At 47.0% G+C, this 23714-nt stretch overlaps 1 protein-coding gene across 2 annotated transcripts in view; it reads left to right on the forward strand.

Annotated features, from left to right (window-relative positions):
• The window catches only part of dis3l (DIS3 like exosome 3'-5' exoribonuclease), a 29769-nt gene that overhangs the window by 3187 nt on the left and 2868 nt on the right, over positions 1–23714 (forward strand). For both annotated transcript variants that reach the window (XR_014593327.1, XM_083919531.1), the window contains exons 3-17: positions 1658–1786; positions 5353–5488; positions 9557–9724; positions 11282–11360; positions 11461–11646; positions 12326–12495; positions 12657–12818; positions 14296–14546; positions 16361–16453; positions 16563–16851; positions 20649–20884; positions 21002–21156; positions 21765–21943; positions 22061–22206; positions 23023–23194. Coding sequence is in view for 1 of the 2 variants with exons in the window: in XM_083919531.1 (XP_083775657.1) it covers positions 1658–1786; positions 5353–5488; positions 9557–9724; positions 11282–11360; positions 11461–11646; positions 12326–12495; positions 12657–12818; positions 14296–14546; positions 16361–16453; positions 16563–16851; positions 20649–20884; positions 21002–21156; positions 21765–21943; positions 22061–22206; positions 23023–23194 (2551 nt within the window). In the remaining variant the exon portion in view is untranslated. The remainder of the gene's footprint in view (positions 1–1657; positions 1787–5352; positions 5489–9556; positions 9725–11281; positions 11361–11460; positions 11647–12325; positions 12496–12656; positions 12819–14295; positions 14547–16360; positions 16454–16562; positions 16852–20648; positions 20885–21001; positions 21157–21764; positions 21944–22060; positions 22207–23022; positions 23195–23714) is intronic.

The following is a 23714-nucleotide window of genomic DNA, read 5'->3' on the forward strand; positions in this document are numbered from 1 at the left end:
CTTTATAATATAGCAGGAGGGTGATCCTCCCCACATCATCAGCACTTCTTAGGTTTATTTTTTTTATTGTGATTTCTTGTTTGTGCTGAGATATAAAAAAAGAAAGAAACCTTTATACGCACCTTTTGTTCCTGTTTACAATCCCTGACATAATGTGTGAAGAAATGACCGACGTGTGTGGGAACGGACAAAACAGGTGACACTTAAAATGTCTTATTGTCGCACCAGAAGGCACAGGGAACCTACAGTTCCTCTGCAGCGCCGTGTATTCTCACACGTTAACGAGCGTCCTGGTGGTCAGTGTGAATCACGGGGTTATTTCTCTCCCAGCAAATACAGAATAAGCGCTCCAGGCGCCCCGAAGGCAAATGGACGGCTGCTGCGGTCACAATCTTTAATTCCTGAGGCTGCTTTTGAATTAAGCCTAATGAATGCCTACCTGCACCAGTGTGCAGAGAGTATGGGAGCGTCGGGGTCAGCCTCGTTATATCAAAGCTCTGCTGACGAAGCTGAACGAGACGCCGCCTGCGACTTGAAATCCGTCTCCCACACAAACACGCAGGAGGGCTTCTGACAAATGTGATGAACGCCATAAATAAGGAGTCCCACGCGTCTCCCCTGCTTTTCTGTTTTGATTTCTGCTTACACCGCCATTCTGAAGTGTTGCATCATTAATATGATGAGGCTCCACTTTAGATAACGTTAGGTAGACAGAGCTGGTGGAGCATATTCTGATGCCATACTGTGTCATTAATTGCAGTTTTCCATTCACCTCAACCCACGAGGATCCACAGGAAGTGATGCGTGTGTGAAGGGTGACCTTTGAAACTTTGGTGATTGAAGTTGAATTAGAAAATAATACGTTGCGCTCACTGTGAGAAAAGCTCATGGTGATGCACCAGTTTGGCTGCTTATGTTTCTTCTCCCAAAGGGTAACTGTGCACACATGCTGCATTAAAGGAACAGTTCCACATTTACCTCTGTTACGTCTTCAAAAGTGTAATTCCAGCGTAAAATCATTTCTTTTTCGGCATTTTTAATTAATCAAATAAGCCGTCAAGACAGTTTTTATTACTATTAACGGAGAAATCAAGGAGAGTTGCTAACAGCCGGACGTGGCTAACGCTGATTAGCTCGGGGCAGTACGGTGAAGGCATTCAAAGGTCTTTTTTAACCACTAATGCTGATGAAAATAACAGCAAACCTCTGCAGCAGCATGAGAAGAGTCCCTACACACAAAACAGAGCAGCAACAGCGTAGTTAGTGAAGCCAGAGTTTATTAAAAGAGTGTTTTAAAGACTTACCTACTGGCCCCTGTACCAGCTCCTCTCATAGTAAAGTCCATTACAGTGGATTACCAAAGTCAATCCCAAAGGAAGGAGCCTGTTGGTGCTTTGTTTTGTGTGTGGAGCTGCCACTGAAAAGGCTCTGCCCCCCCTGAGCTTCAGTCTGGACCCCGGCTCAGTCAGAAGCAGCTGGTCAGATGATCTGATATTAAAGATGTGCGGTCACAGGAAAAACGCGTCCTCTTGTGGATGGGCCCTAAGTGTCCTGGATAAAATAAGTGGATTTAAAAGGTCTGAGAGGTACTTTGGAGATTGCCCGTGCAATGATTTACATGTTAATAATGTGTGTGTGTGTGTTTGTATCTTTGCAGGCAATACAACCGTCTGCGAAACCTGCTCAAAGACCCTCGACACGACTGCGTGCTGTTTGCCAATGAATTCCAAGAATACTCCTACTGTCCACGAGAGAAGGGGGAGAGCCAGGAGAAGTGGCAGACCAGGTCAGTGCTCACCATCTTTCTAACACCTTCACCGTTACAGTCAGGGCGTACTCCCACTGTGCCTCCGTCCCGTGCCCCGTGATTTAGGGTCCTTGTCCCCCCCTCCAGGCCCGTTTGTACTCACACTACCTGGGCCTCGGAGAATGCTTCTTGCTGCCTATACGTCATCACGCCGTAACACGTCACACACATTGATGATGTCATGGCGATGCGTGGCTTTGTTTCCAGATCTTTCCGTAGACCTCGGAGTTTTTGTGCGTCTTGTCGACTGTTTTTGAATCTTTTCATCGACCAAATCTGCAGTAAACACTCCACCTCCGCATCACACCAACGTGAACCTTTCACCGCCATTGTTTTAAATGTCCGCGCATGGTCCCTCCTTCTTTTTTCTACGTCCCAACAGGCGCACAGGAAATGACCTCAGAACCGCCGTAGGCCTCGTGCTCGTACACGTGCGCACGCTCGTACACGTGCAAACGTGCTTTACAAAAGCCCACCTCTCCCAAACGGGCCCTGGTCCGTTGCACTCACACTGGTCAAACGAACTAGACTTTATCCGTGAAACATGCTTGGGCACGGTACGGGTGGACAGTGTGAGTGCGCCCTCAGAGTCAGTCAGGACCAGCAGCTCAGGACAGGTGGGAGAAAAGTGCCGTAACTTCACAGAACTGTGGACGAAAAGTCCTCAGAGGAAAAAGAAAAAGCACATGTACATCGCCCCTTCTGAAAGCTCTGTGTTTATTGCTCAGTACACACATTTATACAAAGATGTTTACAACAGCACACATGTCCAGATGATAAATATTAGGACAGAAGAAAAGACAGAGAAATAGATTTTGCACACAACATAAGTGTCAGACTTCTTCTTCTCTGTTTATAGGAGTTTTATCTGTGTGCAGGCTTGATTTATGTGTGCAATACCGGCACAAAATCATCTCATGGTCTTTTTCAGCGATTACATTCATCAAATAAGCCATCGAGACATGTCGTGTATGAGCTGTTAACAGAGAAATCCTGTAGAGTCGCTAACAGTGATAAGCACGGGGCAGTACGGTGAAGGCATTCAAAGGTCTTTTTTAACCACTAATGCTGCTGAAAATAACAGCAAACCTCTGCAGCAGCATGAGAAGAGTCCCTGCACACAAAACAAAGCAGCAACAGCGTAGTTAGTGAAGCCAGAGTTTATTAAAAGAGTGTTTTAAAGACTTACCTACTGGCCCCTGTACCAGCTCATCTCATAGTAAAGTCCATTCAAGTGGATTACCAAAGTCAATTCCAAAGGAAGGAGCCCATTGGTGCTTTGTTTTGTGTGTAGGGACTCTTCTCATGCTGCTGCAGAGGTTTGCTGAGGATGCTGCAGAGGTTTGCTCCATGGATACAAATGACTGTTTACCGTCGCACACTGTGGCGTCAAACAATGTCGACAAGAAGTTACGTCTTTCTTGGTTTTTCCGTCCACACATGACTGCTGACACCGCACTTTTCCAAAAAGTTCACCCTGGACTCCGATAACACAAAACTCCGGTTAGACTGCGGTTACGTGTGAATGAAAGGACGAACCGTGAAACAGAGAAACACATCTTTTCACAAAAACCCCATGGAAAGCCCTTAGTTGGTACGTCACTAATCCATGAACCAATCAGCTGTGTGATCTGTGAAACACTATGGGACGGGGGAACGACTTGGACACAACAGCGTCGAAGAAAAAGGTGAAAGCTCCAGCTCAGAGCGTTCGGTGGTCAGTACAGAGAGAAAACACACTGACAGGTATACGCTAAGAAGCTAATGAACAACAGATGCTAACCACACTTTTACCATTCTGATACGTCTGCGAGTCCAACGTTTCACTGACAACAGACTCCTCATCTGAGTCACCCGCAGGGCTTCGTGAGTCGCACCTGCCACACCACGAGATAGGACAACCACCGCCGCCTCCTGTCTGAAGCTCAAACATTCAAGATTCAAGATCCAAGAAGCTTTATTTATTTATCCCGAGGGAAATTATTTTGCAACAGTTTCAGCACAAAGGTGGGAAAGGATCAGAGTGACAATAAGCATAAAAACATAAATCAAATCAAAATAAAGCTAACGTAAAATAAATCAAACAATGAACTAAGTGTGACAGAGTGCAACAGACATTGTGGTTAAACGCAGGTTTATACAATATACAACAATACGCAGCGTGCAGTTTAGCAGCATGTGAAATAAAATAAGTACAAACTAAATAAGTGAGAAGGAGCCATAAGTGATAACAGTGTTAAAGTGTTGCAGCATTTCTGACTGAAGTAAATTACAGTAAGTTACAGTAAAGTACAGTGTAGCAGCATTTTACTGAGATACGTTACAGTAAACCACAGTGAAATGTAGCAGCATTTCCTACAGAGCTAGGTTACAGTAAAGCACAGTAAGTGTAGCAGCAGTAAGTTACAGTACCACAGAATAAAGTGATGTAGTGGTGGTATAAAGTAACAGTGTTAAAGTGTAGCAGCATTTCTGACTGAACTAAGTTACAGTAAGTTACAGTAAACCACAGTGAAATGTAGCAGCATGTCCTAAAGCACAGTAAGTGTAGCAGCAGTAAGTTACAGTAAACCATTAATAAATAAATAAAGTGATGTAGTGGTGGTATAAAGTGACAGTGTAAAGTGTAGCAGTATTTCGTACTGAACTAAGTTACAGTACAACTGAATAAAGTGATGCAGTGATGATATAAAGTGACATTTGCTCAGGACTCAGTGTCTCCACTGTTCCTCACCTGACCGGGGGGGTGAATTATAAAGTTTGATGGGCGCCGGAAGAAGAGACTTCCTCCGGCGTTCAGTGTTACACCGGGGGAGAATGAGTCTGTGGCTGAAGGTGCTTGTCGGCTGATTCTCTGCGATGTCTTCAGTCATCCTGATGAGCCGTTCAGTAATAAAATACTTGTTGCTCTGCCAAAAGTCCTTTTGGCTGAAGCTTAGATAGTAAATCGCTGCCTGCTGATGTTTTGATTTTTAGATAAAAATGCCGACTAGTTGCCCAAATCCCAACACATTCAAATCAAAATGATATAACAAATTCAATATTTCTAAAAGTATTGCGAGCACATGTTTTGCTATTTTCACCCAATTAGCAAATGTACTATCGATGAATTCTGAGATCAAACACTAAAGCAGTAACATGGCGTCTGCAGCATCGACTCAACAGGAGGATCGAACCATTCGGTCTCCAGCTGCGAGTCCAAACTTTCCCCGAGTGTTGAAGAGCACAAAGTGCTGCTTCCCACCGTGATCTTTGTGATGATACAGATTTAGTCACAACGCTGTGGCTCCTGATGACGCCGTCCACCAGTGTTATACTGTACGTGATGTTGTCCCTAAACGTTTTAGAGACAGAGGGCTGGAGGAGCCGTCTGCTGTCGTGAAAGGAGTTTATTGCATAAACAGGATCGTTAACGGAGCTGTAAATGATTTATAAGAAGAAGAATATCAGAATATCAAAGTTTAGGGCTTTAACAGGCAAGCTGTCTGCATGTGTGTCCTGTGTGTGTGTGTGCTTGTGAATTAACTGTGTGTGTGTTTGTGTAGGTGTGTGTACTCAGCAGCAGTGTGGTACTATAACCACCTGGCAGGTTTGATGGATATTGTGATGATCACAGAGGACCAGGAAGCCGTGGCTCAGTACAGCAGCCTCCACTCCGGAGTGTACGTCATCTCCGTCCAGGTACGCCTCACACACCTGCACTCACACTTCTCTACAGCGTGTTTTTATGGGCATCACAGTTGGGTTATTATTAGAGATGTCCACATGACCATTTTCCCCTCCCCATACCAATTCCGGTGACTATGATCCATCCATCTTCAATCGCTTGTCCCTATCGGGGTCACGGGGGCTGGAGCCATCGGGCTCGAGGCGGGGTACACCCTCACTTAGAAAAAAGCAAAGTCTCACGGCTGGTTTAAAGTTTTGATGAAGTGGCGACGGCCGACCCGGTGGAGCGATCAGCGTTCTGTAAACAGATCGTTCTGAGGAAGAGCAGCCGTTTGTTCCTCTTGTCGACCTGTTAGCAGTTGTCAAGTCACCATGGAGATGAGTAGAGTATGTGTAATTAAGCAGCGCCTGTCCTCCGCACCACCTCCGTGTCAAGAGCTAAGAGTTAATTTAACTGGACGTCCATTTTTGAGCGGCTTCAGCTGGATTTTATCTGACACCCCCCCCCCCCTCCTCATGTGTTGAACTTGTGCTAATGATGTTTGGGTGGGCACAATCGTTAAACATGATTAATTTGGCCTTCTGTCAGTTAATCAATAGGAAAGGTCCTGGAGGTTAGGCAGAGGGGTCAGGGGGGCACGGGGATATCTGCAGGATTTGTGTTTACAGAAGTTTTGCATCTAAATGATGCACTTAAAGATGTGCTCCATGAGATTTCCATCCACTTAATTGTCTTTAAAGTTCTGTCAAAGAGTGAGTTAAAGTGTTAATCCTGCAAAAATGGACCCCATGGTCTTTTTGGAATGAAAATCCATCCAATTTAGCCACGGAGAAAGTTTTTTCATTGATCAACCACGTATAGAGAATGCTAACAGAGCCAAAGGGCTAACAGTGATTAGCTCGGGGCGGTGCGCTGAACCATCCAGAGCGTCTTTGTTAATCAGTATTATGATCAAAATAACAGCAAACCTCTGCAGCAGCATGAGAAGAGTTCCTACACGCAAAACAAAGCACCAACAACGTAGTTGGTGAACCCAGAGTTTATTAAAAAAGAGTGTTTTACAAGTCTGGGCCTTACCAGCAGGACCATGTTGACAGGACGTCTGTGCATTACATACATCCATGGGTAGGTGACAGTTATGGACGTAAAAGTCTGCGATCGCTCACCAGTAAAGAAGAACAATCTGCATAAATAACACAACTTTTTATCATCATTCATCACCCGCGACCTGGTTCTTTGGGTCCTGACCCAGCTTTCATGACCAGAGCTCCGATTCTCCGGCCAAACTCACGCTCCATCGTCCCCTCACTCGTGAACACGATCCTGAGGTACTTGAACTCCTTCACTTGGGGTCAGGACTCATTCTTTACCTGGAGTAAACGATCCACCGGTTATCTGCTGAGAGCCATGGCCACAGATTTGTTGTTGTTGATTTGTGTTGGAATCATCCATAAAAAAAAACACCATCATCTCATTGAAAAGAGTCTGAAGGTGTTAGTGATTATGAGTAAGAAGCAGTTCAGCGCTGAACTGCACCCGTTTGTGGATCCATGACAGTTTGGGCTGAAGTGCACGAGGGCAGGCGCTCCTACCCAGCGACGTGTGCTGCTACGTTACACCAAGGGCTGAGGGAAGTGAAGGAGGACGTGTTGAACAACTAATAAAACGCAGCTACAGTGACCGTGAGCGTGATAAGATGGAGGGCCCTGAAAGAACGGGATCGCCTGCAGTAACATCTTACCGCCAAAGGGGCCGCTAGAAACGACATACCTCAAATCTGACGGAGTACATCTTTAAGTGTGTAGGGCCGGGCTGCAGCTAACACTTCAGTTTTTATGCTCGATTAATCTTGACTGTCATTTTCTCCATTCATGGATCAGTTGTTCTCGCTCTAAAATGTCCGATAATGTTGAAAATGTTGCTCCAGAGAAAAACATGGCGTCCTCAAATATCTCCAAAATATTCAGTTCACTTTCACAGAAGAGGAAAGAACCCAGAAAATATTCACTTTAAAGCTGAAATCAGAGAATTTGGACTTTTCTCATTAAAAAATGACTCAACCTGATGTACTCAATTAAAAAAAAAGTTGGCAATTAATTTGATTGTTGACAATTAATCAGTTATGTAACTTGTGGTTGCAGCTCTCAAAGTGTGTGTGTGTGTGTATTCATTTGTTTCTGTGACTCTTATCACAGTGAGTGGCTTGTAATTAATTAACTGGTTGTTGTTTTGTTTTTATCTCAGACTGAAAAATAATAAATATAAATAAATAAAGTAACCTTTACCGTACTTACCCAGAGTAGATGTGTCAGTATAAATGCAGGAGAGTGATGAGGACTGAACTGTTGTCCGTCACAGTGGAGCAGAGAAGTGGAAGGTGTTCCTTCGTGCGTCCAAGGTGCTGAAAGAAAAACGGGTTCTCCGAGGCTCGGATTGACTCAAAACTCTCATTACATCATGGGAACAAGTGATGAATAGCTGCGTTTCCCTCTTTGGATTCAAAAGTCACAAGTTCAAGCCTGTGTGCATAAAAACGTTTGCGATTCAGTTCTTTTTCAGTGTCTTTTGGAAGGATTTGCCAACTCTGACGCTGTGTATTGTTCTGAATTCACCGCAGCTCTGATTCCTGCCTCTAAGGGCGCCCTCCCACTGTTCCTCCGTGCCGTGCCCCGTGCTTTAGGGTCCTTGTCCCCCCCTCCAGGCCCGTTTGTACTCACACTACCCGGGCCTCTGAGAATGCTTCTTGCTGCCTATACGTCATCACGGCGTAACAAGTCACACACATCGATGACGTCATGGCGATGCGTCGCTTTGTTTGCAAAAGCGCGCGTTCTTTTGGCCACATAATGGAAAGCGGCGCAGAAAACATGGTAACGTTTTTGGCTTTGTGGTTTTTTTTTTACTCGTTGTGATGCGGCACGACCCGTTTAGTCCATGTTGCATGGTCCCTCCTTCTTTTTACTATGATCCAACAGGCGCACATAAAATGACCTCAGAGCCGCCGTAGGCCTCGTGCTCGTGTGCACGCTCGTGCTCGTACACGTGCGCACGCTCGTGCTTGTACATGTGCAAACGTGCTTTACAAAAGCCCACCTCTCCCAAACGGGCCGTGGAAGGCAAGTGTACCATGCCTAGACGCGGTACGGTTGCACTCACACTGGTCAAACAAACCAGACTTTACCTGTGAAACGTTCTTGATATTTCTCTACCACAACAGCCGCCGAGGCTGATGGGTATCCCAGTATTTAGACCCATCCACCATTCAGAACAGGACTTCTCAGAAATGAGGATGAAATAGAAGAAATGCTGGTGGCCCTAACATGAACCTACAGGACCACGCAACGATCCTGGAGATTACACACACAGAATACACACAATCACAACGGTGAGTGATCCCAGCCATCCCACACACAAGCTGTTCAGCCTCCTGCCCTCTGGAAAGAGGAGCCTCCGCTCCCGCACCACTGGTCTCAACAACAGCTTTGTCCACCAGGCTGTCAGGCTGCTGAACTCTGTCCCCTCCCCACCCTCAGCCCGACCCAGCAGAGGGTCAGGGAGATAAAAATCCACCCTCCAAGAGACGTCCTCAACTCACAGACACACAGAAAAGGACTGTGCAAACTGCACCTATGGACCTGCTGCTATCAATGGTTTTGCACTGTTATGCCACCATTTGCACTTTATTAGTATCTTTGTTGTTACTGTAGCAGTTGTTGTGTCACTTTACTAATTGTGTCTTTGTCTTGTCGACGCATTGGAGATGGAGTAACCAAATTTCGCTTCCCTTGTTTGTCTTGTTCATGTGAAGAATTGATAATAAAGCCGACTTTGACTTTGAAAATAACACCTTTAAAGACTTTAAAGAGTGGGGAAAATACTTTGCAACCCTCAACTGGGTTTGAGCGCATGACCCTGAGGATGTCATTGGTACTAGAAAGGCTGATTATTTTAATAATGTATGAATTATTGTGGTTGAGTGTCAGCATTATATTTTATGCATTTTAAGCATCATCGTGTGCCAGTTACTGTGTTCTCTGTTCCCGACATGTCTCGACCCGTGTGTCTCTTTTATTCGACAGGACTTTTTGCAGAACTTCTGGCCCGAGCTGCAGGCGGCTCACGAGCTGTACAGGTCCATTTCTCAGGTGCTTCAGGAGAAGGAGAGCGAAGCCACGGAGAGAGAGTTCACCGAACATCTGCCCGCTGAGGTCCTGGAGGCTGGAATCAAGTCTGGGCGGTACATACAGGTACAACACAAGACCGCGACCTGCTTTATTCCTTCTCTCAATCACAATTATTAACGAGTGAGTTTCTTAATGGACACTCTGTCGGCCGACTGTCTGTAGAAAATATTCAGGTTGAGCCCGTCCTCATAGAACTACTACTTATCTTCTGACTTTTATTCTGAAAATATTACGACTTTTGTCTTCCAACTTCCTCTTGAAACAGTCTTTTTCCTCCATGTCTCCAGCAGATGTAGAGAGTAAACAGGAAGACGTTGTGAACTCCTCCAGCCCAGTTTAGACTGGTTTGGTCCTCCAGCTGAGTTGAAACTGCTTTGGTCCTCCAGCCCAGTTTAGACTGGTTTGGTCCTCCAGCCCAGTTTAAACTGCTTTGGTCCTCCAGCCCAGTTTAAACTGCTTTGGTCCTCCAGCCCAGTTTAAACTGCTTTGGTCCTCCAGCCCAGTTTAACCTGCTTTGGTCCTCCAGCCCAGTTTAAACTGCTTTGGTCCTCCAGCCCAGTTTAAACTGCTTTGGTCCTCCAGCCCAGTTTAAACTGCTTTGGTCCTCCAGCCCAGTTTAAACTGCTTTGGTCCTCCAGCCCAGTTTAGACTGGTTTGGTCCTCCAGCCGTGTTTAAACTGCTTTGGTCCTCCAGCTCAGTTTAGACTGGTTTGGTCCTCCAGTCCAGTTTAGACTGGTTTGGTCCTCCAGCCCAGTTTGGACTGGTTTGGTCCTCCAGCCCAGTTTGGACTGGTTTGGTCCTCCAGTCCAGTTTAAACTGGTTTGGTCCTCCAGCGCAGTTTAGACTGGTTTGGCCCTCCAGTCCAGTTTAAACTGGTTTGGTCCTCCAGTCCAGTTTAAACTGGTTTGGTCCATCTTAGTATCGTTACGTTCACTAGTTCCTTTTTTTCACACAGACTTGAGCAGAAAACACTGGAACATGTTGGATCATATTCACGGTGTTGGACCCTTTCACTCACTTTCAGACGCCACGCTTTGAGAACTGGATCTCCATCTTCTCCAATGACTCCCTGCTCATTTGGGACACACACTAAACGCTCCACACTCAACGTTTAAGGAGCTTTTTTGGTGGACATAAGGCTTTTTACAGCTCTCCTTCTCAACGCTTCAGCTGAGTGGGAATATGACTCTTACACACACACACACAGTTTCGTCATAAAACCGTGATTTTATGAAACAGCTGTTACGTCATAGTCCGTTAATCGACATTGCTACTGAAAAAAAACACAAAATATTCAGTGAAAGTGCAAACTTGAGCCTGGATTTTCCACCAAAAGGAAAGAGATACACCGCACTTGCCTCAAGTAGGTGATTTAACAAGTAGTGCAGGTATTTAAGCATCGATGGCAGAGTCAAGGAGGTGGAAATAGTGGAATGTTTCACACATTTTCCAGCTATGAGCTCTAAAGCACTTGAGCTGCGGCTTCACTCGGCTCAATAATGCAGCAAAAGAAGAGGGTTGAGTACATCTTGACCTCCCAAATGTTCTTTTCTTGAATTAAACTAGTTTTTTAATGTTCCTGAAATCAAAAGGAATCTTCTCTTTCTTTCTGTAATCAGGGGACTCTGAATGTCAGCAAGCACCGGGCACAAAATGAAGCTTCCATCATGACGGAGGGTTCGTCCAACAAGAACACAGGTGCCGAACCACAGCAGCCGCTCAGCACCGGGCACAGCCAGTCTGCACGCAGTGATTTGTGTCTTTGACCGCCGCTGTTTCTCTGTCTGTCCTCCATCAGTCTCAGACCTGAGCTGGGGCGTGTTGGTGTGCGGCGGTAAGAATCGTAACAGAGCCGTGCACGGCGACACGGTTGTGGTGGAGCTGCTGCCAAAGAGCGAGTGGAGAGGGAAGGGCACGGCGCTGACGGAGGGTCAGGGGGAGGAGAAGAGCGGAGGGGACGACGACAGTAAAGCCATGCCCACAGGTGGGACCGTCTTTTAACGTCACTGTCAGTCATTCTCTTGTTAATGCTTTAAAAAATGTCAGAAAATGGTGAAAAATGTGGATCAGTGTTTCCCAAAGCTCAAGATGACGTCCTGAAATGTCTTGTTTTGTCCCCAACTTAAAGATATTCATACACGTTTGAATACTGTTGAGATTCATTCACTCATTCATCTTCAACCGCTTGTCCCTAACGGGGTCACGGGGGGCTGGAGCCGATCCCAGCTGACATCAGGCATGGGGAGGGGTCCACCCTGGACAGGACGCCAGTCTATCACAGGACACATAGAGACGCACAGAGACAGACAACCATTCACACCTACGGGTGATTTAGAGTCATCAATGAACCCAACACCTGCACGTCTTTGGACTGTGGGAGGAAACCGGAGAACCCGGAGAAAACCCACGCAGACACGGGGACAACATGCAAACTCCACACAGAAGGGCCCCAGCCGGGATTCTAACCAGGAACCGTCTCGCTGTGAGGCGACAGTGCCAACCACCACATCACCATGTCGCTGTTTAGATTTAGATTTAGGTCATTTTACAGTCAAACTATGAAATGTTAATATTTGCAGATGCCTTTCTTGCAAGAAAACAACGTATAATTTTGACACTAGAACACAGTTCAAAGTGTAACTCTGCGATATTAAAATCCTCAGGCCGTGTTGTGGGGATCCTGCAGAGGAATTGGAGAGACTATGTGGTCACTTTCCCACCCAGGGAGGGGCCTCAGCCGCAGAGCAGGAACTCCCAGCGCATCCTGGCCGTGCCCTGGGACCATCGCATCCCCAAGATCCGCATCAGTACTCAGCAGGCTGATGCTCTGCAGGTCTGCTCTGCCGTCATGTGGTGGTTCATTTCTGTTCTGTTTGACTATTAGACGTCCATCCCGCATGATCATGTGGCTGGATATCTTTATTATTTCAGAGTTTAGTCAGGACTGTCTGATCTGAACTCTTGCCCCCGTCTTCTCTGTCTCCTCCCACCCAGGACCACAGAGTGGTGGTGCGCATCGATTCATGGGAAAGCACGTCGCTCTATCCCAACGGCCACAGCGTGCGGGTGCTGGGTCGGGCGGGAGAGCTTGAGACGGAGGTCCAGACCATCCTCATAGAGAACTGCATCCACACGCCGCCCTTCTCAGACGCACAGGTCAGACAGGAAGCTGCAATTTACCATGTATAAGAATGTTACTATTTTTACTAAGTTTACTATTCAAACAATTCAAAGTGGTGCATAAAATTCTCAGTGACATGTGTTTACTCAAACAGGTTTAAAGACAAATAGATTTATTTAGAGACAGATATTATCAGGTAGAGTGAGTCGCTCTCTTCCTGTTACCGTAACAACAAACAACGAACAAAATTCCTCTGACACATTTCCTCAAACCAAACTCTACAGACTGATCAGGGAGGTGACGTTCTGTTAAACATTCATAAAAAATTACACATGGAGGCGTTCACCAGGACAGCTACGCATTCTCTTCCTGTTTATCGTCACTTAGGCAACCGCCCTCCGTCCATAGCAGCGTTCGGTGAAGTGACGTTAACAACGGGCTGCTCTCAGCTCAGACGCTGAGTCATCGATGCCGTGCTGTTGTGGTAGAACTGTTCTAGTGGACACGTTGCACATTTTTGGCCTCTTTTTAAGTGTAAAATGATCCCAAAACTTATTTTCTTTCTTTTCACGGATGTAGTGGTGTGAACTTTTGTAATCGAGTAACTCGAGTTACTTGAGTCATCATTTCAGCCTTAGTCGACTAACGCTCACGATGAACAGGCCGCAGAACGCGCAAGACAGGAATGAAACGAATCCTTGAGGCAGAGATTTTGCCCCGAGGCGTTTTTGTAATCCAGTAACTCGAGTTACTAACGCTCACGATTTTGTCGAGTAATGGATGAGTTGTGTGTAATCGGCAGATCTGTAAAAACTGAGTCGCTCCACAGAGAGAAAGGGAGCTCATGAAAAAAGCATAAAAATGAGTATTGGATTCACGAAGAGGCAGCGCTTAATAAAGCAGCAATGAAAGTTTGTGGTTTCCTGTCTTCACGTCAGTCAACAGTTACACTTCCTGACACATTTAAGAGAAGTTCAATACTTTTTTGTTCCCACCAACTCCTTAGAAAAAGTTCCACTTTCTTCACGAGCTCGTTGCTGAAATTAATTACGCGGTGGACGTGAAACCAGTACAAGGATGTTATGAGGACGGAAAGGCCTTCGACGTGTTTGTTTGACCTTAAGTGTGTTAACAAGAAAACCTTCTTAAACACAAGCACGGTGCTGAGACCCTGAACAATGTTGTTTTTTAAGAGTGAAGTGTTTCTTTTGTGGTCCATGAGAGTTTATGGACGCTTTTATTCTCAGTAAAAGACGTGAACCTGACGATGACCATGAATGATCAGTTTAAATGCTCAGTACATGAGATAATGGAACCTTTTCTTTCATATGACGATCCAAGGACTTGATACAGAGAGACAAGACAAGTGTCTCAGTGCAGCACTCAGTGTCTGATTGTCTCTTCTCAGCCCAAAGGCAAAATAAGTGATTCATGCATGTGCATCACGTTGGCTCCTAGTGATGCACAGCTGCTGTTCAGAGACCTCATGTAACTCTCTACCTGCGCCCTCAGCTGAGAGAGATGCCGGTAAACTCTCCGGAGAAGCCGTGGAGAGTGGATCCCGCCCAGGTGGCGGAGCGGCGGGACCTCCGGGAGAGTCACCTGGTGTTCAGCATCGACCCGCGGGGCTGCGAGGACGTCGACGACACGCTGTCGGTGCGCAGCCTCGCCGGCGGGAAGCTGCTGGAGCTGGGGGTCCACATCGCAGATGTCACCCACTTCGTCGCAGAGGGCTCCCTCACAGACCTGGAAGCCCGTGCGAGGTAAAGATTATAGTAAAGGTGCAACAGAGGAGACTTTCACAAGTACAAAGCGTCCAGGAAGCGCCTGAACGTCTGCTGCATCCATCACACGCTTTTGATTTTCTGTAAATCATAACAACATACACAGAAAAGAAGCCGCAGCAGTCACAAACAACAGTGACTCAGAGGCATAGCCGACCGCCCGCGTGTGTGTGTGTGACAGGGGAAAGGTTTCAACGTGCTGCTGAATCAGCTGTTTCTCAGAGCCAGGAGAGCAAACTTCAAAGAAAAGTAGAAAGGGACTAGAGCACCTTTAATGGTTCAAACAGACCGACATTTCAGGTTCAGTCAGGAGCAAAAATGATGACAGTGGCGTCAAACTTTGGTCTTTTTGCACTTCAGGGCTGCAAATCGAGTCCTCTTCCCCCTGTGAATGTCTCAGTGCAGCGTGGTTGTTGGTCCACCATTGAATACAGTAAACATATTTGTCTACGTGTAGGGCTGCGACAGTAAGACACCATGACCCTCTCCAATTGGAGAAATCTAAACACACAGATCGGTTCAGTATCTGTTCAGTGCTTCATCCCTGCTCCTTTTAGAATTCAGGTCAAGATTTTGATTACCTGTAAATGTGTTATAAATATATATATTTATTTCTCATCTTTTAACTCCTCATCCTGCACCAAAACAAGGGCCTGACCCGTATGGGACTTTTGAGACGTTTATTAAAACTTTCATGCCCAAAAACACACTTAAAGGTTGAATTTGGAGAATGAGCAGCTGGACAGCTCCATCTAGTGTCTCAAGATCGTCGTTGCAACAACAAAAAAGAAGTCCAGCAGTGGGGTTGCCAGGTTGGTCAGACCCGGCCCAGTAGCTCCAGGAGACCGGAGTCTGTTTGAGCCTGTTTGAACCCGTCCCCTCCAGAAAATCACAGCATCAAAACAAGGATTAGAGGAGTTTGACTGAAAGTTAGCGTTAGCCGTTAGCTTTAGCCGTTCCAGCTAAGTGAAGATGACAGTGAAGTTAGCATCCAGGAGCAGCGTAGCCATGTGGGCGTACGTTTGAATGGCGTTCCTCTCCTTTCTCTCAGTCCATGGAGTGAATGCTCGGCCTATAGTGACTCTGGTTGTTGCCCGTCTCCGCTCACTCAGCTGCTGGGACAAAGAACGCCCCCTTCACTGAGGCTCCCAAGCAGCTGCAGGATTGGCTAACTCCATTTCACCCAGTGCCAGCCTACAGTAGCTGCACCCAACAACAGAGAACCCTGGCAACAGGCAACGCCCAGTGCTATTGGCGTCTACCATGGAAACACAACGGGACAGGAAGTCATTGTTAAACCCGTCAAAAAATGTTTCAAATATTAATTCAGACTAAATATATTTATTTACGGAAAAGCAATAATTTTATTTTGTACCCCTCCAAACGCCCCCGTGGGTGTAAAGAGTCTACATATTCCACCTTTAATACGGTTTTATTAAATTCCTTCAAAGTCTTTCCAAACTATATCTATATATTTTTTTTTTTTGGGGCAGTTTTAAAGCCTTTATCATAAAGGACAGATATGAAATGGGGTGAGAGAGGGAGAGGGGGAGACATGCAGCAAAGGGCCACAGGTCGGACTTGAACCCACGGCCGTCGCCTCAAGGACCTTCAGCCTCCTTAAACGGGGTGACTGCTTTAACCACTGTGCCACTGGCCGATGGAAACACTTTGGTAGTTGGTGGAGGCACACACCTGCAGTTTCTAGTTTTGCAGCAACACCTCTTTTTAAAAAGCAGCTTCTGCTTGGAAACGAGTTGCAAAAGTCTCGACTTCTCCTGTTTTCTCTTCAGGGCTACGACGTACTACCTGGCCGACCGCAGGTACGACATGCTGCCTGCCGTTCTCAGTGCAGACCTCTGCTCTCTGCTGGGAGGAGTCGACAGGTGGGTCAACACTTTCAGAAGGTGTTGAGTTGATTCAAACACATTCAGGAGCACATTAAAACAGGCTGTCTGTAAATGTATACGCACGTGTGTCTACTCTCATATCCAGGTATGCGATGAGTGTGCTGTGGGAGCTCGACGCACAAACCCTTGCCGTCGAGAAGGTGTGGTACGGTCGCACGCTCATCCGCTCCTCCTACCAGCTCCACTACGAGCTTGCCCAGGCGCTCCTCAACGGAGAGGGGGCGGAGGTGCCGGAGCTGGCCCAGCTCGGGTCTGAGGAGAAGGACGCTCGGCTGGCTCGGCTCACGCAGGCTCTGGAGATGCTGACACACGTAGCCAGACACCTCCGGGCGCAGAGGGACAGAGGAGGTGCGCTGGAGCTAGAGGGGGTGGAGGTAGGATTCTTTTTCTGTTCTGTAACTAAAACACTATCCTGTTCTGCGGTGGCTGCTCCAGACCATTTCAGGAGGTCACATTAAGACACACCAGAGACAGATCTATGCTGTTATTTGGGGTCCTTTGTGGTTGATTGTATGTTTTATCACTTGTGTTGTGTTGTGTTGTGCTGTGTTGTGTTGTGTTGTGTGCTCAGAAAGGCCCTTATTGTGAATCTCCTGGTGAACGCCATCCATCCTCTGAACGCCCTCTGTCTCCAGTTTGTGGTTGTAAGGTTTCATGAGGCTGGGATCAGTGTTGTGAGTAACAGCGTTTAAGTATAACGGCGTTACAGTAACGGGGTAATCTAACTAATTAATTACTGTTTCTGCTGTAGCAACGTCATTACCGTTACTGAACGTTAAATGCGATACGTTAGTATGAAGTGATTGAATCAACTGCGTAATCGGAACGCAAAGCTTGCTCCATGCTCCAGCGTAGTTTAGACGATGACATGTCTCCTCTGGGGACGGACGTCATCACACATGAAGACAACTGGGCTCATTGGATCCACAAGAGTCTCATGTTTACAGTCAGACCCAGACCCAGAGAACCGGTTTACATTCACACATCTGGACCCAGAGAACCTGTTTACATTCACACATCTGGACCCAGAGAACCCGTTTACATCCACACATCTGGACCCAGAGAACCTGTTTACATTCACACATCTGGACCCAGAGAACCCGTTTACATTCACACATCTGGACCCAGAGAACCCGTTTACATTCACACATCTGGACCCAGAGAACCTGTTTACATTCAGTTATCTTGAGATCAGATCAACGGACCCCTTTGAAAATGGCGTAACTTTGGAGCGTTATTTAGCCTCCTTCCTGACAAAAAGTACAACATAGTTGGTGCAAATGGATTCCTTAAATCATCCTGTAGTTTTGTATATGATATAATCCTCACACTCACGCCGAGATCGGAAATATTTGCCCCGGAGGGGGGGGATCCAGGTTTAATATTGTAGCGACCCTGGAGGACTATGGGGGGAATTGATGGAGAGTTGTGGGGGGAAGGAGTTGCCCTCGTTCAGCCTGATGGGGGGGGGTCAGCGGAAAAGAGGACGCTGCGACACCTCAGCAGTTAGCTAGCCAGCTAGTGTTCGGCTATCAGCCTGTGTTGTTTTGGCCGCTCCCCCAACCCCGTCGTCAGCCTGTACATGAGGGTCATGAAACCCGGTTTAACATCAGCCACGTCTCCTAGCCAGCCACCTGCAGTGTTGGGCTGCAAACGCTACGATATTACCGCGGCAGTCACCACGTGTTGTCCAGATACTCTGACACACGACACACGACACACTCTCCACTTTGAACAGCATGCTGAGGACAGAGTGAGGCACTGCAGCACATATCGGAGTTATTTTGATACCCAGGCGGCAGAAAGGTGTTAATCTCACACAGGATCAGAAAGTGATTTCAGCAGGAATACTGTAATAAAGTGTGTGTGTGTGTGTGTGTGTGTGTGTGTGTGTGTGTGTGTGTGTGTGTGTGTGTGTGTGTGTGTGTGTGTGTGTGTGTGTGTGTGTGTGTGTGTGTGTGTGTGTGTGTGTGTGTGTGTGTGTGTGTGTGTGTTTGTGTTTGTGTTTGTGTGTGTGTGTGTGTGTGTGTGTGTGTGTGTGTGTGTGTGTGTGTGTGTGTGTGTGTGTGTGTGTCTGTGTGTGTCTGTGTGTGTCTGTGTGTGTGTGTACAGAGCACTGGGCTGCGACACTGCTGACAGTTTTCACATTAGACTCGTGTGCTTCATTTACGACGGTCGGTTGCTCATCCGTCAAAAAAAAAAGATATGAATTCTTGTTGTTCATCTATTAGATAAATAAACTGTCTTTTCCCTTATTTAGATACGTGTGATGTATTACAGGAGATGTCACCACGGTGCTGTTTTGTGCCAAATACTGTAAAAATACAACCATGCCGTTATTTAATTAACTACTGGAATAAAACCTCCTCTGTTTCCCTCTCGGTGTAGCTGTGAAAATATATCATTGGGACAAAAAATGCCTTTTAGAAAGTGAGAAAGTGTTTTTTAAATGTATTTTATAATGACTTTATATTCAACCTGTCAGCCAGGATAAATGCCTCGCTGTGACAGTCCTGCACTAATGAACACTGGGGGGGAAATCCATTATCTTCACAGATAAGGCTGAAGTTACTGTCAACGAATCCCACAGGAGACCAAAACAATAAATGTGTTTCTCTGCCATTATCTCCCACCCTGCCTGCCCCGCCCCGCCCGCCCGTGGCTCTCAGCTCCCACGGGTTCATCTGAAAGCTTAAGGTCACAAATACGTAGTTTCATATTTTAGGAAGTTCAATCATTTCCTAAAACAGATGCCCACTGTCATTTTAATCAGACAAACGGGGGAAATAGCTCATGTGTGGTGGACTATTTTCAGCGGCGGATTAATCTACATTTGGTCGAGTGATTCTTTGTCAATCAATCCTTTATTTGTTAGGGACAGTGCACATTAATGAACAACGATAACAACATATCACTGTAAAAGTGCCGGATTAGAGCAAAGATGCTACTTTGCATCCGTAGTCCCTGCTAAAAAAATACAAATACTACTAAATAAATACATAAAATGCAAATAGAAGAGACAGGACACACCGCACAACACATGACACACTCAGGAGGACACCAGACGACGAGGTTCAGGACCTTCTGACGGTTGGGGCTGTGCGACCTCACCAGGAGGTAGAGACAAAAAAGAAGCTCAAAGTGGGAGACTGCCGCTGGCTGCAGCATGCTGTCGGCCATCTTGGCAGCGTCACGATCACAGCAATCCAGTTTTATTAATCCAATATTTGGGAGATTAATTCCCCAAAAGGCTTCAACACATGTGTCCGTCCAGTCAGCTCAGTATCCAGAGAGCTGAGGGCTCGTGACGGTAGCGGAGCGGACAGACGGCTAGCGGCTACAAATGCTACTAAATAAATACATAAAATACAAATAGAAGAGACAAGACACACCACACAATACATGACACACTCAGGAGGACACCAGACACACACAGGATACAACAATGGAATAAGACGTCATGTGCGATATGATACAGACGAGTCAGTGGTCGCACTTTTGATTTGATTTAAGCCACTTTTTGAGTCGACCTTTAAGATGAATATGTGGGCGTTCCCTTATTGTGGAGGGAAGACTGATCCAGCCCCCCCCCCCCCAACCACAACAGACAACAGGGCGGTGTGTGTGTGTGTTCATGGTAGTAAAGGATTCACAATAAATATGTGTATAAATGACTAAAATTCGATCTTGTCTGTGGCTTTTAAGTGTAATTCCGGCGTAAAATCACCCCAGGGTCTTTTTCCACACCTCAAATAATTCATGAGACTGTTTTTTGTGTGTATGAACTATTAACGGAGAAATCTGGAGAGTCGCTAACAGCCGTACGTGGCTAACGGTGATTAGCTAGGGGCAGCACGGTGAAGGCATTCAAAGGTCCTTTTTAACCACTAATGCTGCTGAAACTAACAGCAAACCTCTGCAGCAGCATGAGAAGAGTCCCTACACACACAACAAAGCACCAACAGCGTAGTTAGTGAAGCCAGAGTTTATTAAAAGAGTGTTTTAAAGACTTACCTACTGGCCCCGGTACCAGCTCCTCTCATAGTAAAGTCCATTACAGTGGATTACCAAAGTGAATCCCAAAGGAAGGAGTGCATTGGTGCTTCGTAAAAGTCCCCTGAGTGTCGACGTGTTTCTGTATGCTCACGTTTCTTCCCCCGTCCCTCCTCAGGTACGTGCCCAGCTGGACGAGGAGCGGAACATCACAGCCCTGGTCCCCCGTCAGCCGCTGGAGGTTCACGAGACCGTGGCCGAGTGCATGATCTACGCCAACCACTGGGTGGCGCGCAAGATCCAGGAGGCCTTCCCTCATCAGGCCCTGCTGAGGCGCCACCCGCCGCCACGGCAGGAGTTCTTCAGCCAGCTGGTGGACAGCGCGGCGGCGGCGGGATTCACCATCGACACCAGGTGACTGATTTTAGTCAGAGTGTCGGGTCTGGAAGCTCGTTTCACACGCATGCTGTTGTGGAGCCAGTGAAATCCTTCGAATGGTTGCTTGGTTGACGGATAATTCTGTTCCTGCAGGACCAACAAGGCTTTAGCTGACTCTCTGGACCGGGCCGTGGACCCGCAGGACCCGCTGGTGAACAGGATGCTTAGGATAATGGCCACCACAGCCATGTCACAGGCTCTGTACTTCTCCACTGGTCTCCACGCCCTAGACCAGTGCTACCATTACGGTACAACGTCACAACATCCTCTGCATCATTCAGTGGAACTGCATTTACGTGTCTTCATCACACACATCACACTTAAAGCTGCATTCTCTCTAATGTCCAGCAGAAGGAGACTCCACATAAAGCTGCATTCTCTCTAATGTCCAGCAGGAGGAGACTCCACTTAAAGCTGCATTCTCTCTAATGTCCAGCAGGAGGAGACTCCACTTAAAACTGCATTCTCTCTAATGTCCAGCAGGGGGAGACTCCACTTAAAGCTGCATTCTCTCTAATGTCCAGCAGGAGGAGACTCCACTTAAAGCTGCATTCTCTCTAATGTCCAGCAGGAGGAGACTCCACTTAAAGCTGCATTCTCTCTAATGTCCAGCAGGAGGAGACTCCACTTAAAGCTGCATTCTCTCTAATGTCCAGCAGGAGGAGACTCCACTTAAAGCTGCATTCTCTCTAATGTCCAGCAGGGGGAGACTCCACTTAAAGCTGCATTCTCTCTAATGTCCAGCAGGGGGAGACTCCACTGGCTCCATAAAGACGTGTGATTGTATAGAAGTCAATGAGAATGAGAAAATGAGCCTAAACTTCTTTGATTATTTACTGATGTCCATCGTTCTCAGGTCTGGCTCTGGACCGGTACACACACTTCACCTCACCAATCCGTCGCTACGCCGACATCGTGGTGCACCGACTCCTCACCGCGGCCATCGCCATGGACAGAGGGGTGGAGTCTGGTAAAGCATTAGCCGGTAACAAAGAACTGGAGGAAATGGCTCATCACATCAACAACAAGAACAGGGTCGGTGCAGCTTAGTGATTCTGTTTACACTCAGTTTTTTTTAAAAAGTGTTTAAAACGTGTTTTGGCGATCCCTAACCCTTCTGACCTCCGTCTGACCTCTGTGTGACCTCTCCAGGCAGCCCAGCGGGCCCAGAAGTTGTCCACGGAGTTGTTTCAGTGTCTCTACTTCAAAGAAAGAGACCCTCAGTCAGACCAGCGCTGCGTGGCAGACGCCGTCATCTACTCCATCCGTGACAACGGCGTGCTGGTGTTCGTCCCAGAGTAAGTGTTCATGGATCCGGGCGATGAAGGAACATGTGACGCAGTGCAACAGTGAGGGCGCCCTCACACTGTCCCAGGCCCGTTTGTACTCACACTACCTGGGCCTCGGAGAATGCTTCTTGCTGCCTATACGTCATCACGCCGTAACACGTCACACGCATTGATGACGTCATGGCGATGCGTGGCTTTGTTTCCAGATCTTTCCGTAGACCTCGGAGTTTTTGTGCGTCTTGTCGACTGTTTTTGAATCTTTTCATCGACCAAATCTGCAGTAAACACTCCACCTCCGCATCACACCAACGTGAACCTTTCGCCGCCATTGTTTTAAATGTCCGTGCATGGTCCCTCCTTCTTTTTTCTACGTCCCAACAGGCGCACAGGAAATTACCTTAGAACCGCCGTAGGCCTCGTGCTCGTACATGTGCAAACGTGCTTTACAAAAGCCCACCTCCCAAACGGGCCATGGACGACAGGCTCCTAGGCGTGGTACGGTTGCACTCACACTGTTCAAACGAACTAGACTTTAGCCGTGAAACGTGCTCGGTCACGGTACGGATGGACAGTGTGAGTGCGCCCTGAGATCAGGCTGTGATACACAGCTCTGTAGGATACAACCAGCCTTGTCTTTTAATGATACTTTAACAGGGAACGGTCTATAAATGACCGTTTTGATGGAATAAGTCTTTCTTTTCTTCCTCCTGCAGCAGCAGCAGCGTTGTGTTACAGTATTGCTTCCTTTCAGAGGTCTCACGCCCGATAAAAGCTGATTTGTAGCGGTGAAATAAAACATTGCGCCTCCACCTGCGCTCTCTGCAGGTATGGCGTGAAGGGGCCAGTGTACCTGAAGAACCGAGAGGGCCAGGTGGTGGCCGTGGGACAGGACGGCGGCTGCGAGTGGCAGAGCGGCGCCGTGCGGCGTCACTCGGACCACATCACCACCACCTCCACCTGCGGCTCCTCCACCTTCCGCCTGTTTGACCACATCACTGTGAGTCGCACAACACTTTCTTTAATTTAGACCAATAATCTAATGTTAGTGACTTGGATAAGATCAAATAAATGAATGCCTGCATTAATTTTTAATATTCATTTTGGTTCATTTAATGTCATATTGATTGATTTATCAAGTCATTTATTTTGGAGGCTTCCGTCCTCCGTACTAAAGTGCTACTAGCAGTCAAACTCCAGTGTTTCCTCAGTATTTAGAAGAATGATTTAAATTTAAAAGTAACAAAATGAGTTGTTGAAGGCTTATGTTTTGGAGAAATATTCTTAGGTTGTGATCACTTTGGCCCTAAAGACACTGAGGGCGCCCTCCCACTGTTCCTCCGTCCCGTGCCCCGTGCTTTAGGGTCCTTGTCCCCCCCTCCAGGCCCGTTTGTACTCACACTACCTGGGCCTCGGAGAATGCTTCTTGCTGCCTATACGTCATCACGCCGTAACACGTCACACGCATTGATGACGTCATGGCGATGCGTGGCTTTGTTTCCAGATCTTTCCGTAGACCT

This window comes from Echiichthys vipera (genome assembly GCF_963691815.1).
Source record: "Echiichthys vipera genome assembly, chromosome: 1".
Classification (NCBI taxonomy): Eukaryota; Metazoa; Chordata; class Actinopteri; order Perciformes; family Trachinidae; genus Echiichthys; species Echiichthys vipera.